General features: G+C 41.6%; 2 protein-coding genes across 3 annotated transcripts in view; one reads left to right on the top strand and one right to left on the bottom strand.

The window, feature by feature from the left end:
* Positions 1 to 3,069: 3,069 nt before the first annotated feature.
* LOC115105817 (calcium release-activated calcium channel protein 1-like) lies at positions 3,070 to 5,575 on the bottom strand. 2 transcript variants are annotated; one of them, XM_029628227.2, is made up of 3 exons: positions 5,006 to 5,575; positions 4,665 to 4,785; positions 3,070 to 4,360 (listed from the first exon to the last, which is right to left on the bottom strand). In XM_029628227.2, the coding sequence occupies exons 1-3, from the start codon at positions 5,077 to 5,079 to the stop codon at positions 3,800 to 3,802; spliced, it is 756 nt and encodes a 251-aa protein (XP_029484087.1). In that variant the 5' UTR covers positions 5,080 to 5,575; the 3' UTR covers positions 3,070 to 3,799. The 2 variants fall into 2 exon arrangements, with proteins under 2 accessions (XP_029484087.1, XP_029484086.1); XM_029628226.2 differs by having other exon boundaries at positions 4,665 to 4,800; positions 5,006 to 5,420.
* Positions 5,576 to 5,703: 128 nt separating this feature from the next.
* The window catches only part of LOC115105816 (lysine-specific demethylase 2B-like), a 50,865-nt gene continuing 41,619 nt past the window's right edge, over positions 5,704 to 14,949 (top strand). Inside the window, exons 1-8 of the mRNA XM_065007451.1 lie at positions 5,704 to 5,902; positions 6,491 to 6,635; positions 7,500 to 7,578; positions 7,729 to 7,775; positions 8,223 to 8,401; positions 8,494 to 8,600; positions 14,149 to 14,242; positions 14,664 to 14,817. Of these exons, the coding sequence (XP_064863523.1) occupies positions 5,870 to 5,902; positions 6,491 to 6,635; positions 7,500 to 7,578; positions 7,729 to 7,775; positions 8,223 to 8,401; positions 8,494 to 8,600; positions 14,149 to 14,242; positions 14,664 to 14,817 (838 nt within the window). The 5' untranslated portion in view covers positions 5,704 to 5,869. The remainder of the gene's footprint in view (positions 5,903 to 6,490; positions 6,636 to 7,499; positions 7,579 to 7,728; positions 7,776 to 8,222; positions 8,402 to 8,493; positions 8,601 to 14,148; positions 14,243 to 14,663; positions 14,818 to 14,949) is intronic.

Here is a 14,949-nt window from a genome sequence, read left to right as displayed (position 1 = left end):
GTATATTTTTTGACACTCAAAGACCCAAATGGCGTTCCATACCATTCAGTGTTTGTTTACATTTATAATGTTTACAAACATTGGAGCAAAACAAGCATATATTTTGGGTTCTCATGGAGTGTGACAGTTTATACGTTTTTATTTTATAAGTTAGCATTCAGAAGTTATATTCTTCAAGGACCAATTGATATATAATTTAGTACAAAAATGGATGTAGCAACTACAGATTGACCCGTTTAAGTCTATCAAAAGTGTGCGAGTTTGAGCATATGTCCATTAGGCCTATGGATTTATTTTATCAGCATGAATTGGATTGAGCAATTAAAGAGCCACTTTTATTCCATAGGCTTGGATCCGCACTATGCAGCTGTTACAAGAGAGCATTTTTGACTGGCTGTCCACAGGTTTCAAAAACAATGATTGATAGGCAGCTTAAACTTCTTGAATTGAACCATTATGGGTTCAGCTACACATTTTAGATTTGTGAACAGCCATCCACAACAACCACAATCCGTAAGGCGTAAATAGCTAAATGAGAAAGCAGCAGTGTGATTCACATCAATGCGCTATGTAAATATCAATAATAAGTGATATCCGTATCACCATAGACTGCACCACTGCTGTCATCCTTACCTCCAAGCGTTTATTCAAATTGGTTAATCTTTGGATGACGACAGCAATCTCACTATTGGAAGACATAGTTTGGACTGTAGCCTACAAAAGCCTATTCTTGCTCTTTTCCCGCGATTGATCCAACTAATTTGGCGTGTCATCATAGTTGGCTCTGATTTGTGGCCAGACTCGTTCAGGTGGAACAAATTTTAACTTTCAGGTTTTTCAAAACTGTTTTGAATGTAATTGAGAAAACAGAAGTGTCATATTTTTTTTCTCGCAAACATCCTTTCTGAATGTAAAAATAATCCTCGAAGTAATCATCAAATTTTTAAAAAGTATCCAATCTGATTACAATATTTTTTCTGATAATGTAAAATGCTGTTTATTCAGTCTATGGAGATGAATACACAGGGGATTAGTTGGAGAGCAAGACGCATGGTACTACTGTTGCATGACATAGCCTAGATTTTGCACACATCAGGTATTAGGCCTAGGTTTAAAGGCCTGTTTAAAGGCGTTAACCCTCCATCTTCATTGGCCGTGCAGCATTTAGGGTGATATGGCCTCTGTAGGGCATTCACACTTCTTGCGCTTCACGGAACAGTGCAGAGCTGTTGTGAAGGAAGTTGTCAAGGAAGTGAGTTTGTGTTTATACTAGACCTCCCGCCCCCACTTTACCATCAACCAATCATGTCAATGCGGACCTATACGGATCCCTCTGCATTGTTAAAACATTTTCGTTATGCACGGCGATGCGGTACAGAGCTCAATTTGGCCACTGTATGTCTCAAGAGGCTCGGCAATTGCGTCACACCATCCATACATACCGCGCCCCCGACCACCTTTCGGATCAAGCATAAATGATCTTTTACTGCGTCACCATTTAGACCCATGGACCGTGACTGGTTCTCTCCATTTTTTTCTTAATTTTTTTTCAACAGGCAATAAGGATGTAACTATAGGACCTACACTTTTTTCCTTTCCCACTATACTGTATCTGAGGGAGAATGGCTGAAGACAAACATCACGGACAGGGCATGTTTCGTCTAGGTAGGGGCATATTATCTTACATGGGTGCGTTCAAGACAAAGTTGATTTCCAGTGTGTAAATGGAGAGTTGAGGTATATTAAGCAATTGTAGCCTACATTTACATGCATCTTTATTAGTGTAGATGAGCTGTCCCCAACTTTGACAATTTGACTGGAATTCAATGAAACACTGCAAGAACGAAATATTGCATACAAGTCTGTTACTGTGGCAACAGCAATTACTTCATAAAACATGTATTTGGTAGAACAACGTGAATGAATTTGGTTTGGATTTGCATGGATTTGGGTGTAAACTATAACAGTATGTCAGGTTTTGAGATTGGCTTCAACACAAATGAGGGAATCAAGGAAAAAAACGGTAATGAAGGCAACTGTATGGGCATGGGGAGTTATTTTACCTGGACAAAGGTCAGCTTTATGAGGGCTTCTGGGTGGACCGAGTGGCCAAATGTGGAACAGTGTCGGACTTTGGAAGAGAAGAGGCAACAACAACCACAATATACACAACTCCTAAGGTACATACTTTGTATTTTGAAGCATTTAAAAGTGTCTTTTACTGGGTGTTGCAGGTATGGTGCTGTGCACCCTATCAGACCAGGGATCAAATACTATTTCAAATATCTCAATTACTTTCACATTTCAAAGTATTCTGATATTTAAGACAAGTAGTTTAATATTGGAAAGTATTGGCAGCTATTTGAAAATACTCAAATACCCTTCCATGCATTAAACCCAGGTATTTGAAAATACTTTTAAATTACTTCCAAAATAAGTAATTGCTTCAGGCTGCATTATTTGAAAAATAAAGAACAAATAATAAAATAAACATGTATTTTAACCCAGGGTGATGATAAATTCACTGTATGGTGAGGTGTACCACCTTTCTCTGCTTAAGGTACATCTGTTGGATGTAAAATCAGTTTTAATGGAAACATTAAAACCACCCTCCTGTTGTGCTTCATCTCTGTTGATCTCTGGACACGTAGTAAAATGCCATTAATTGTTAAATTAAGAGAGCATATCATCATGAGTAAGATCTTAATAACTTTACTTCTCTGAAACAGGACCACTGAACATGATCAGACTTGTAATGAGGTCACAGCACCATCTGTCTATCATTCCCCAATGGCAATTTGAGGTATTAAATATATCCTAGAAGCAAAACAAAAAGCAAAAGGTTTAAGGATGTGCGTATGACCAAACTTTTCTATATTTACCAAGACCTACCAACTCAATGTACAAACAAGTCAGAGGGTGCACTTTTGACAGGAAATTAAAGCAACAGAACACCTTTTACGAAGCAAATTGTGTTGAGAAAGAATCTGTGCAGTTCATTTTTGTATTCACTGTTTAAGCAGCAGTGAAAATAACCTTTCAATGTCACAAAAACATTGTTCAGACAACCATGGTACAAAATGTTTATTTCAATAACAAATTGTTTACATAGTAGTAAACTGTTGTGAGTTTATGCAGTAACATTTGGACTACAAATAACTTGAGGCCGATTACATTTAATATCAAACGTTAACTCTAAAAAGTAAAAATCAGAACATTAGGTTGAATACAGAACATATTCACCTCTTACAGAAGTAATGCCACATTCAAGACAACTCAGAACTAACATTTCCTGCTTGGAAACTCATTGTAGAAAGATGAGGAATGGGTTTCCCACTTCGAAAATATCAGAATCGTCCAATAGGAAGCTCTACGCAAATTTTAACTTGCGAGGTTCAGAGTTGTCTTGAAAACACCATAAGACCTTCAGTGGTGCTTGTAACAATAAAGCAAGCCACCTTGTCACAATAGATTGTTAATGAGAGCCCTCTTCAGCCCCATGCATTATTACCTGCAAGGTACATTTAAAAAATTTTTTTTTTTAAACTGTCCACAATACAATGCTCCAAGTGCCAGTTAAGACAGTGGTGTTTTTTTCTGTTGAAAATGTGTACATGCGTTAAGTGGCATAGTTTTACAGTTATATGCAAGTTTAAAAAATCTAGAAATGTGAACATTTCAAACAGTGAGTTGCACAACACTTTCATATAAATTATGTTGTGTTTTTAATAGAAATGTCAAACTAATGGCAAAAGTATTGTCGTGGTAGAGATATCTATCTTGTCAGAGTGGTCAGTCTTTAAGGGAATTGAGAGATGGGGGATTGCATGAGGGACTCCCCTCTGCCGTCCAGCTCATTCTGCAGCCTGGTCAGGTTGGATAGCTCCTCCAGCTCCTGGAACTGCCTGTCTGTCTTGTGGCTGACAAGGGAACGGTAGAAATGTACAGCAAATACTATAAATATCAGGCCAAAAGGCACCATGATAGAGGTGGAGGTGATGGCAGCAGCCACACCTGCAGATATGGTCCCATTGTTGGGGTTGTGGTTCTTAGGCCTAATGGGTAGAAATTTGACCCAGCAGAGGAGTACAACCTCAGCCAGGAAGAGCAGGGTGCCAATGACTGTAGAGAAGGCCCAGGCCAGCTCGATGTGGTGGTGCATTCTCTCATGTGGAGACTCCTTCACTGAGTTGAGGTTGTGAACGTTGCTGACTGCCTCAATGTTAGGCAGGATGCAGGTACTAACCATCAGGGCAAAAAGGTGAACGGCCACCAACACAGTGGTGCAGGCACTGAATGCAATGAGGAGACCAGGTGGGTAAGGATAGGTTGTGTCCAACTGAACCTCCACCATTGCTACCTAGAGAGGAGAAAGGGATAGTAACAGTATGAAATGTATCAGGAAAAAAATAGCATTCAAGACAGACCGTCTGGAACTAGAGATCTATAAAGGTGGAAAAACGTGCTGTCAAAATTCCATCCAGACATGATCTTTCCAAATGAAGAAAAACTGCAATACAAAACTAGGGGGTGCAAAGAATCTATACAACATGAGATGAATACACAAGGATTCTGCTTTTGGATTATGCCTAGCCATCATCATGCTATGGACATCAAAGACTTGCCTTTGCTGCAATGCATCTTTGGGCGAGTATATTCCTTACCATAGCGAACCCAGATAGTAGAGCAGACGTTCGACTGGAAGCCTTCAGTTTTGCTCGACTCAAGTAAAGCTTCCTCCAAGACAGTGCTTGCAATGAATGCTCGTTCAGACTCATTGTGCCGCTGAAATTGAAAAGACTGAACAGGCGTTGTTTGATACGTATGTGGCTGTATAATAATAACGATAGGCGTTAGCTAACCAGAGATAACATCCTCGGTGTCCAAATAAATTGATGTAGAAATTGGCAGCTGTTCAGATACTTTCAATCGATTTTCGTTAGCGCTATGTTGACATTAAATAATGACAAAGTATTGTAAGCATAACGCTGTTTAAACTTCATACCGTATACTTCTTCTGCAGCGCCTCTGAACCGAACACCTAGAACCTGCTGTTTCGCTCGAGCTGGCTGCACCCATAAGCCATTGCGGCGAAGCTAAATAAACTACGCACAATTCTGCCTATCCATAATAAGTTAGTTGGATCATACAAACAGAAATAGTTTAAACTTTCACATTGTAACTAGTTACTCTGAAACTATATTTATAGTGCGTACAATAATTTGGTTACTGTCATTAGTCAGTCATGCAGGGCCATTCGTGGAAAATATAACCTGTCTATCTGAAACGTATGCCGGTGAAGAATGCGAACCAAACAGTGTCAGTTATACTTGCAAATTACTTATAATAATTTGAACGACAGTGGATGATTATAATTTAGCTATTCGCATGACACGTTTATACAAATGTCTAGCTACTAACTAACAATTTGCAATAATCAATTGAATCATTTTAGACAATGTTCCCACTGACCATTGTGCCCAATAGCGTACATGCATGCATTATATCCATATTGAGGGATCTAAACTAGAGCGAGCGAGCATGCATGCGGACTCCAAGCAGCCTTTGTTGTGCATGCAATTGCAGGTCTATGACAGACCGCGAAAAAGTCGGATAAATAAATGTAATAATATTTGTTTGTTATACATTCAGAACTATTTTCATAATTGACGTGAAGAATAAGTAGTGTGGGAGGTGACGCATGACGTTGTCCAACAATGTTTTGATTCTGTCGGTGACGTTATCCAGCACAAAACAAATATGGTTACCACTTAGTTGAGTCGAAACGCAGTGATAATTAGTTTAAATGTGATTATTATAATTTTTTAAATGAAGGGCTGAACAGATACACTAGGCAAGGGCTCAGATCATGGAAGCTGGTGCAGATTCTGGACGCAAGCTGGTGTGTAGCATTATTACCCTATTCTAGCATAGCTAGCCTCGCTTTTAACTGGACTAGCTAGCTAGGTTAGCTGAGATATCAGTGGTAGCCTAGCTTATCATCATTTCATTGACCCTCAGAACAGAAGATGTCATATGTTAAAATTTGACAAACGTCAGCTTTATGTAGTTACTTAGGCTATATTTGATTGGAAAATGATAGACGTCATTCACAAGCCCACTCAGACTTTGCGTACCGTTGTTATTGTGCATCTTAGCACGTTATGTTAATGTTTGTCTTGGACATAACGATTGAGATTATTAACTAGCATTGTTTAATCATCTGTAAAGGTGTTTGCAGCTAAAGGCCCACCTACAACCACAAATACAGCATAGCCACGTGCACCACTGTTTTATTGTGATCTCTCTCGAGCCTACATAAGATAATGTACTGCCTGGCCTATGCTTTTTCTAATTTGAAACGACCGCCCTTATTCAAAGCTATACTTGCATATTCATTATATACTCTAGTATTTTGAGAACATTATTGGTAAGACGTGATAAATATTGTCTCCTACTTTTATAACCTGTATTTTCATTCCTCTACTAGCGCTCCATCTGCCGGACAATGTACGACGAAAATGAGGACTTCTCTGACGTTGAAGAAATTGCAAATGTCAGGGGTTTTAATCTGGAGGAGAAACTTGTTAGCAATTCGTACAACAGACATTTCGTTCAGTTGATGGACGGCAAAGGTAAATTAAAATGAAATGCTTAATTCTTAATTTAGCTTACTACACTCACTGTACCCTCACTGGTGGACACGCTTAAAGGCCAGGGCAGTCAAAAACGTAATTTCCTTGTATTTCATATATTTCCACACTGAGGTTGGAATAATACTGTGATAATGCCCAGTTAGTGTAAGAGCTGTTTGAAAAGACTGCCTGAAATTTCAGCCTGTTTTGGTAGGATGGAGTTGTGGTGTGCCTTGTGACATCACCAAGTGGTAAATTAGTTAATACACCAATAAGAAAGAGCATTCCAAACCTCTGCCAATAACAGCTAGTTTTCCCATTTTCCCCTCCCCACTCAGACCACTCCCAGACAGTCTTAGGAAAATTATTTCTTGAGAAATTGTTCTTTGCTAAGAAGCTACTGTATTTTATTTTTTTTTTGCATTTTAATTGAAAACAATCGCAGCAAGGTACTTAATTATTACAGAGAAATTATTTGATATTGAGATAAAAATGTCTGCATTGGGCCTTTAAAATGTTCTTCCTTTTCATCCATTGCATTCACACACATTAGGGGAGAAGTTCCATTTGGTTAATTCGTCTTTGTGCATGATGTCCTCATACATCTATGGCAGTGTTTAGACAGGTAGCTGAATTGTGATATTTTTTCCACTAATTTGTCTTTTGACCAACCACAACAGATCTTTTCACATCAGATCTTTTTCAGAGCTGATCTGAGTGGTCAAAATACCAATTAGTGGGGAAAAAAGACCAAAATTGGGTTGCCTGTCTAAACGCAGCCATTGAGACACACACAAATTGTACTCTACTGTACCATGTGCGCAGTGAAGATATAATGAACACCTACACTTTTCTTCTTCTCAGATTTCACTTATGAGTATGTTCAAAGAGAAGCACTTCAGACCCCTCTTATTTTCAAAGCCAAAGATGGACTGGGGCTCAGGTGAGAGATGAGTACAATATGAAGACGTGTGAACAATAAAGTACTATTTAGCCTATTAAATGTTCTTGTTTGCCTTGGTTAAATATTAGGTTTTGTGGAATGGTTTGAAGGTAATATGCTTATCTTGACTTCATTCTTGAAAAAATACAGAATGCCAGACCCGGAGTTCACCGTCAGTGAGATTAAGGGTTTGGTTGGTAAGTCTATCTTTTAAATATTAGGCATGGAACATATTCCTTTCACTGCATAAATACTTCTCTTAGACTCATCATTTAGTTTGGACAGCAGGGCCCACACTGTACTCAACAATACCCTGCATTTGTTGATGAATGAAAAGCATGCTGCCGGAAAAGGTGTCAAGTCAAAAAGTGTGTGGGTGTTGATGGAAACTTTTTTTAAGCCGGTAATGCAGGGTTCTTTCACTTATGGAACAAACATTAGATGACTCACTTTACCAAGATGCATTTCAGAAATATCCAGTGCAGACACAATACACATAGGCTTATCCATCTATATTACAGAAAGTCAGACTGAAATCAGTTATAGTTAAATGGCACTTTTTACTAAATTACCTCTAATATGATCTCTCATGTGACATGGTAGTGTTCAGGTTTACGGTAAGACTGCTGTGTTTGTGTTTGCAGGTAGCCGTCGTGCCGTTGATGTGATGGACGTGAGCACTCAGAAAGGCTCTGAGATGAGCATGGCCCAGTTTGCCCGCTACTATGAGACGCCTGAGGAGGAGCGGGACAAACTATTTAATGTTATCAGCCTGGAGTTCAGCCACACCAAACTGGAGAACCTCGTCAAGAGGCCCACTGTGGTAAGATGGCATCGCCAGTTTTTGATTAATTTATCCATTATGAACAAGGGCAAATTTGACAGTGAATGCCAACTGTCAACTCTCTCTTATAGGTGGATCTAGTGGACTGGGTGGACAACATGTGGCCCCTTAAACTGAAACAAAGACAAACTGAAGCCACTAATGTCATCTCAGAGATGAAGTACCCCAAAGTACAGAAGTAAGTAATTTATCTTTTAGAAATTCAGTTAGTTATTGTGTGCAATGTCATAGTTACTTTTGAGGTGTGGACCTGTTACAAAAATGCAGTTGATTGTACATAACAGGAAAACACTGAAGCACATGCCAAAGTTTCTTTTAAAAAGCTGTGAGAAAATTGCTGCTTTGCTGGGAGGAAATATTAGCCTACTCCTCCTTTTTCCAAAGTCCCTTTGCCCTCTCTCTTTTAGCCCCTTGCTGTCATTCACTTCCTCTGATGGTTCTAGATGGTTGCTAGGCAGCAGGGCTCTTTCATGGAAGAGGGCGGTTCTTCACAGGATGCCGAAGTGACTTCATGGCTCCTCCTCAGCCAATCAGCTACCAGCATTATGACATAGAGGGCATTCAAGAGCCAATTGTGCCCTCCCTTTCACCCTCACTCTTCCCCTCTCTCTTTCTAGCTCTCTCTTTCACTCTAATATTCTCTCTCTCCTTCTACTCTCACTCCTCTCTATTTTTTACTTAATGGTGCAGGGCAGAAATAAAATCCGGAGCAGTTCTCTCCTGTCTGGTCGGTGACCAGTGCATGGGGGGTGGGGTGGGGGGTGGTCCTGAGCGAACCGGGTCAGAGAGAGGAATAGCTGTCGGGTATGTCTCTGTCTTTTATTGGGAAAAGCTGTTCAGATTGAGAGATGTCGGGGTACTCTACCATGTCATTTGATTTATTTACCCTGTCTTTAATGGAGACGCTCAAGGGCTGGTGTGATTGATCGTGAGTGGTGTTTTGTAGTGGGATGTTGGGCTTCTATAGCCCAGGGTCTGCTCACTCTCTGTCCATAGGAGAGCCGCAAACTGCTGTGCAATAGGCTGGGGATCTGTGTGTGTGATTATGTGAGTGTCTCACAGGTTCAGCAGATGGGCCCTCAGTGAAGTCTGTAAGCCAGACAGTATTGTGCGTCTCGACATGTTCTGTTCAGTGTCGGTGATATGTGTCTATATGGATGAGGTGACCTTCTCCCTCTGAGTGGGAGCATTTATAATATGCTTACACTGGTAGTTTCCACCATTACCTCAGTCAAGGTCATACTCCGGTCTCCAGCCCATGTGAACCCTCTCCTCCGGTGTCTCTGTGGGAAGGTGCAGATACACTGCTGTGGGATGGATGACAAGCCTGTATCTGTCTGACTGGCCTCATACAGTAAGAGTCAGCCGGGGCTGGAGAACTATAACTTAGCCATGCAACTAGACCAAATCAAATTATATGTATGGACAAAATGAGCCGTGTTGACAGGATGGGAAGTGGTCTGTATTTTATGAGCTACTGCTACTGACTGGATCAGAGGAGGCAAACAAGCTTGTATTGATCAGCTGCCTGGTGTTATTGAGGCTCCTGGTGGACTCGTGTTGCCAAGAGAGTTTGTTCCCCCTGCATCAGGACCAGGGTTTATGTTGATCAGTGCCAGGTATAGAATTAGTATATGGTTTATTCATCACTCATTTTGGATGTCCCATGGCTTGAAGAGTGGAATTTCTACCCTGCCATATCCACAGTAGAAGTATCACAGCCTTTTTACTAGGGCTGTGATGATACCAGTATCACAATTTTTTCCATGACAAAAATGGAAACATGAAGCAGACCAAAACTATAAACTATTGTGTGCTATAGCTTGGAATTATTATTATTTTGACTCTGGATGACAACATAATGATGTTTGTTTCCAACATTAGGGCTGTGATACTGGTATCGTCTCATCCCTACTTTTTATTTGGCCATTTTTTAATCTATCACACACTCTGTGTGGTATGCACTTGTTATTAGCAGATTTCAATCTGATAAACCTTGAGCGTAGACTAACTGTGCTGGCTGCGAAATGATACCAAGAGAACAGATGCACCATTTTACAGTAGCCTACATACAAATCAAACCACCTAACAAATATCATGACTGTGGCTCCAACAATAATGTGCCATGTAATGATATTATGGCCGGGATGATACCAGTATCGCGAAACTCATTAGTATCGTGGCAAGGAAACAAAACACAAAGTGTCACCGGGTAGTGAGGGTAGGTAACAACATCTCCACCTCGCTGATCCTCAACACTGGGGCCCCACAAGGGTGCGTTCTGAGCCCTCTCCTGTACTCCCTGTTCACCCACGACTGCGTGGCCATGCACGCCTCCAACTCAATCATCAAGTTTGTGGATGACACAAATGGTAGGCTTGATTACCAACAACGACGAGACGGCCTACAGGGAGGAGGTGAGGGCCCTCGGAGTGTGGTGTCAGGAAAATAACCTCACACTCAACGTCAACAGAACAAAGGAGATGATTGTGGACTTCAGGAAACAGCAGAGGGAGCACCCCCCTATCCACATCAATGGGATAGTAGTGAAGAGGGTAGTAAGTTTTAAGTTCCTCGGCGTACACATCATGGACAAACTGAATTGGTCCACCCACACAGACAGCATCGTGAAGAAGGCGCAGCAGCGCCTCTTCAACCTCAGGAGGCTGAAGAAATTTGGCTTGTCACCAAAAGCACTCACAAACTTTTACAGATGCACAATCGAGAGCATCCTGTCGGGCTGTATCACCGCCTGGTACGGAACTGCTCCGCCCACAACCGTAAGGCCCTCCAGAGGGTAGTGAGGTCTGCACAACGCATCACCATCATCAACTACCTGCCCTCCAGGACACCTACACCACCCGATGTCACAGGAAGGCCATAAAGATCATCAAGGACAACAACCACCCGAGCCACTGCCTGTTCACCCCGCTATCATCCAGAAGGCGAGGTCAGTACAGGTACATCAAAGCTGGGACCGAGAGACTGAAAAACAGCTTCTATCTCAAGGCCATCAGACTGTTAAACAGCCACCACTAACATTGAGTGGCTGCTGCCAACACACTGACTCAACTCCAGCCACTTTAATAATGGGAATTGATGGGAATTTATGTAAAATATATCACTAGCCACTTTAAACAATGCTACTTAATATAATGTTTACATACTCATTACTCATATGTATATGTATATACTTTACTCTATATCATCTACTGCATCTTTATGTAATACATGTATCACTAGCCACTTTAAACTATACCACTTTGTTTACATACCCTACATTACTCATCTCATATGTATATGTAACAGTATAACTTTAGACCGTCCCCTCGCCCATACCCGGGCGCGACACAGGGACCCTCTGCACACATCAACAACAGTCACCCACGAAGCATCGGTACCCATCGCTCCACAAAAGCCGCGGCCCTTGCAGAGCAAGGGGAACTACTACTTCAAGGTCTCAGAGCAAGTGACGTCACCGATTGAAACGCTATTTAGTGCGCACCGCTAACTAAGCTAGCCGTTTCACATCCGTTACATATATACTGTACTCGATACCATCTACTGCATCTTGCCTATGCCGTTCTGTACCATCACTCATTCATATATCTTTATGTACATATTCTTTATCCCTTTACACTTGTGTGTATAAGGTAGTAGTTTTGGAATTGTTAGGTTAGATTACTCGTTGGTTATTACTGCATTGTCGGAACTAGAAGCACAAGCATTTCGCTACACTCGCATTAACATCTGCTGACCATGTGTATGTGACAAATAAATTTGATTTGATTTATGTTGTCATTCAGTCACATTAATTTATTTTCCAACCTATAGCACATTAAGTTACATACAGATGTTTTTTAAAGGATCAAAGAGTTTTGTCTGCTTCATGTTTTCAGTTTTGTCATGGAAAACATATTGCGATGTTGGTATCGTCCCGGTCGTAAATGATAGTGTTCCATTTTCTCCACTGAAGCCCTGGAGTCATAGCCTCGCAAGCCGCCTGATTTCGCGAGCTTTACATTGTTTTACTATAGCGCAGCGGTAATCATTCTGGTTTATATGAGGCTACTGGAGTCAGTGGTCGGGTCCCATTCTATTAATAGACCTGTTCTCATTCTTATCTCACTGAATTACTGAATGATTTATGTCCCACGGAGCCCTAATCATTCCACAATTAACTTCCAGAGGAGAGGCTGTTGTGAGCGATTCTCTAAGCTTATTTGTGGTTACTGATTTTTGTTGTTGGTGTTTGTTGGAATAGGGTACTGGCAGTTGTTGTTGGAATAGGGTACTGGCAGTTGTTGTTGGAATAGGGTACTGGCAGTTGTTGTTGGAATAGGGTACTGGCAGTTGTTGTTGGAGTAGGGTACTGGCAGTTGTTGTTGGAGTAGGGTACTGGCAGTTGTTGTTGGAGTAGGGTACTGGCAGTTGTTGTTGGAATAGGGTACTGGCAGTTGTTGTTGGAATAGGGTACTGGCAGTTGTTGTTGGAATAGGGTACTGGCAGTTGTTGTTGGAATAGGGTACTGGCAGTTGTTGTTGGAGTAGGGTACTGGCAGTTGTTGTTGGAATAGGGTACTGGCAGTTGTTGTTGGAGTAGGGTACTGGCAGTTGTTGTTGGAATAGGGTACTGGCAGTTGTTGTTGGAATAGGGTACTGGCAGTTGTTGTTGGAATAGGGTACTGGCAGTTGTTGTTGGAGTAGGGTACTGGCAGTTGTTGTTGGAATAGGGTACTGGCAGTTGTTGTTGGAGTAGGGTACTGGCAGTTGTTGTTGGAATAGGGTACTGGCAGTTGTTGTTGGAGTAGGGTACTGTTGTTGTTGGAGTAGGGTACTGGCAGTTGTTGTTGGAGTAGGGTACTGGCAGTTGTTGTTGGAGTAGGGTACTGGCAGTTGTTGTTGGAATAGGGTACTGGCAGTTGTTGTTGGAATAGGGTACTGGCAGTTGTTGTTGGAGTAGGGTACTGGCAGTTGTTGTTGGAATAGGGTACTGGCAGTTGTTGTTGGAATAGGGTACTGGCAGTTGTTGTTGGAGTAGGGTACTGGCAGTTGTTGTTGGAGTAGGGTACTGGCAGTTGTTGTTGGAATAGGGTACTGGCAGTTGTTGTTGGAGTAGGGTACTGGCAGTTGTTGTTGGAGTAGGGTACTGGCAGTTGTTGTACAGTAGAGAGTAGCGGATTTCAAACAGATATTGTGGTTGAGCTGCTTGTTTCTTAGAAATTAATCACAAAGACATTTTCATCCAAATAGCTTTCATATTCAGTTGTACATTGCACAGCTGGAATGTTGAAATGGTACAATTTACTGTATAGTTTCTGGGGTAAGAACAATGAACAAAAAACGAGCTCGCTTAACATTTCTAACACACTTTTTTGATATAATTGGTGACCGTACTGCACATCTTTTATTTCCCCCTTTTGGTTTCTGATGTTCATTCAGCTCAGCCCCCAACCCACAGTCTTCTTAGTTACATTTGAGTCATTTAGCAGATGCTCTTATCCAGAGCGAATTGCGGGAGCAATTAGGGTTAAGTGCCTTGCTCAAGGGCACATCAACATATTTTTCACCTAGTCGGCTCAGGGATTCAAACCAGGGACCTTTTGGTTACTGGCCCAACGCTCTTAACGTCTAGGCTGTCAAACATAGAAAATATGCTCCCCTAGGTTCGTCATAACTATTCAGATCCAGTGGGTCATCGTTCACCCGTCTCATGTCCCTCTGTAGGTACTGTTTGATGAGCGTGAAGGGCTGCTATACTGACTTCCACATTGATTTCGGGGGCACGTCTGTGTGGTATCACGTGTTCAAGGGAGGAAAGGTAAGTTGTCATGTTTGTTTTCCAGATTGTATGTGGCAAAATAATGCATCCTGAGGCTCTCTGGTATACCCTCCCCCAATCCTGGTACTGTACATGTATTCTATTTCTGTCGAGGCGCTACAAATGAACCTGTTCCCTGTTTGTCTCAGCAATTGCTGCAGAGTCAGCAGACCTCAGAGGATTGTTGCTAGGGTGTCCGTATGCACACCTTTGACGGATCACATTATTCAAACTTGCAAAGGTCAAGCTAAGGCATGAAGAGGAAGTGAGGGGGAAGAACATTATGTGAAAGGATGAACAAATCTCCGAAATGTGCTGACTTCTCTAATATAAGCTGTAACCTTGAGAAATATATCGCCCTTGTTGTTAGATGACAACCAAAGCCACATCCCCAACTTTTATCTCCCTGTCCTGTGCTCAGGTGTTCTGGCTGATGCCTCCGACACCTCATAACCTTGCCCTGTATGAGGACTGGGTTCTGTCAGGCAAGCAGAGTGACGTCTTCCTGGGAGATCGTGCAGATGGCTGCCAGAGAGTTGAGCTAAAGCAGGGCTACACCTTCTTCATCCCCTCCGGTGAGCTGCCTAGCATTTTGCTTTGATCTATTCCTATCATAATATCATGAATATCATTGTAACAAACCATACAGTATATGCACTGCTTTATTCAGGCATGTTTTGAGTGGGTCAGCTGGTTCTCATGATGTT

The sequence above is a fragment of the Oncorhynchus nerka genome, linkage group LG22, assembly GCF_034236695.1.
Source record: "Oncorhynchus nerka isolate Pitt River linkage group LG22, Oner_Uvic_2.0, whole genome shotgun sequence".
NCBI lineage: Eukaryota > Metazoa > Chordata > Actinopteri > Salmoniformes > Salmonidae > Oncorhynchus > Oncorhynchus nerka.
Note: the sequence above shows the minus strand (reverse complement) of the source record. Positions and strands in the feature narration are given on the sequence as shown.

Excerpts from the sequence above, each read along its gene's own strand:
- LOC115105817 (XM_029628226.2), bottom strand. The coding sequence starts at position 5,079 with ATGGGTGCAGCCAGCTCGAGCGAAACAGCAGGTTCTAGGTGTTCGGTT. Across the intron at positions 4,801-5,005 it reads CGCTGCAGAAGAAGTATACG|TCTTTTCAATTTCAGCGGCA; the intron begins GTATGAAGTTTA and ends ACGCCTGTTCAG. Across the intron at positions 4,361-4,664 it reads TACTATCTGGGTTCGCTATG|GTAGCAATGGTGGAGGTTCA; the intron begins GTAAGGAATATA and ends TCTCCTCTCTAG.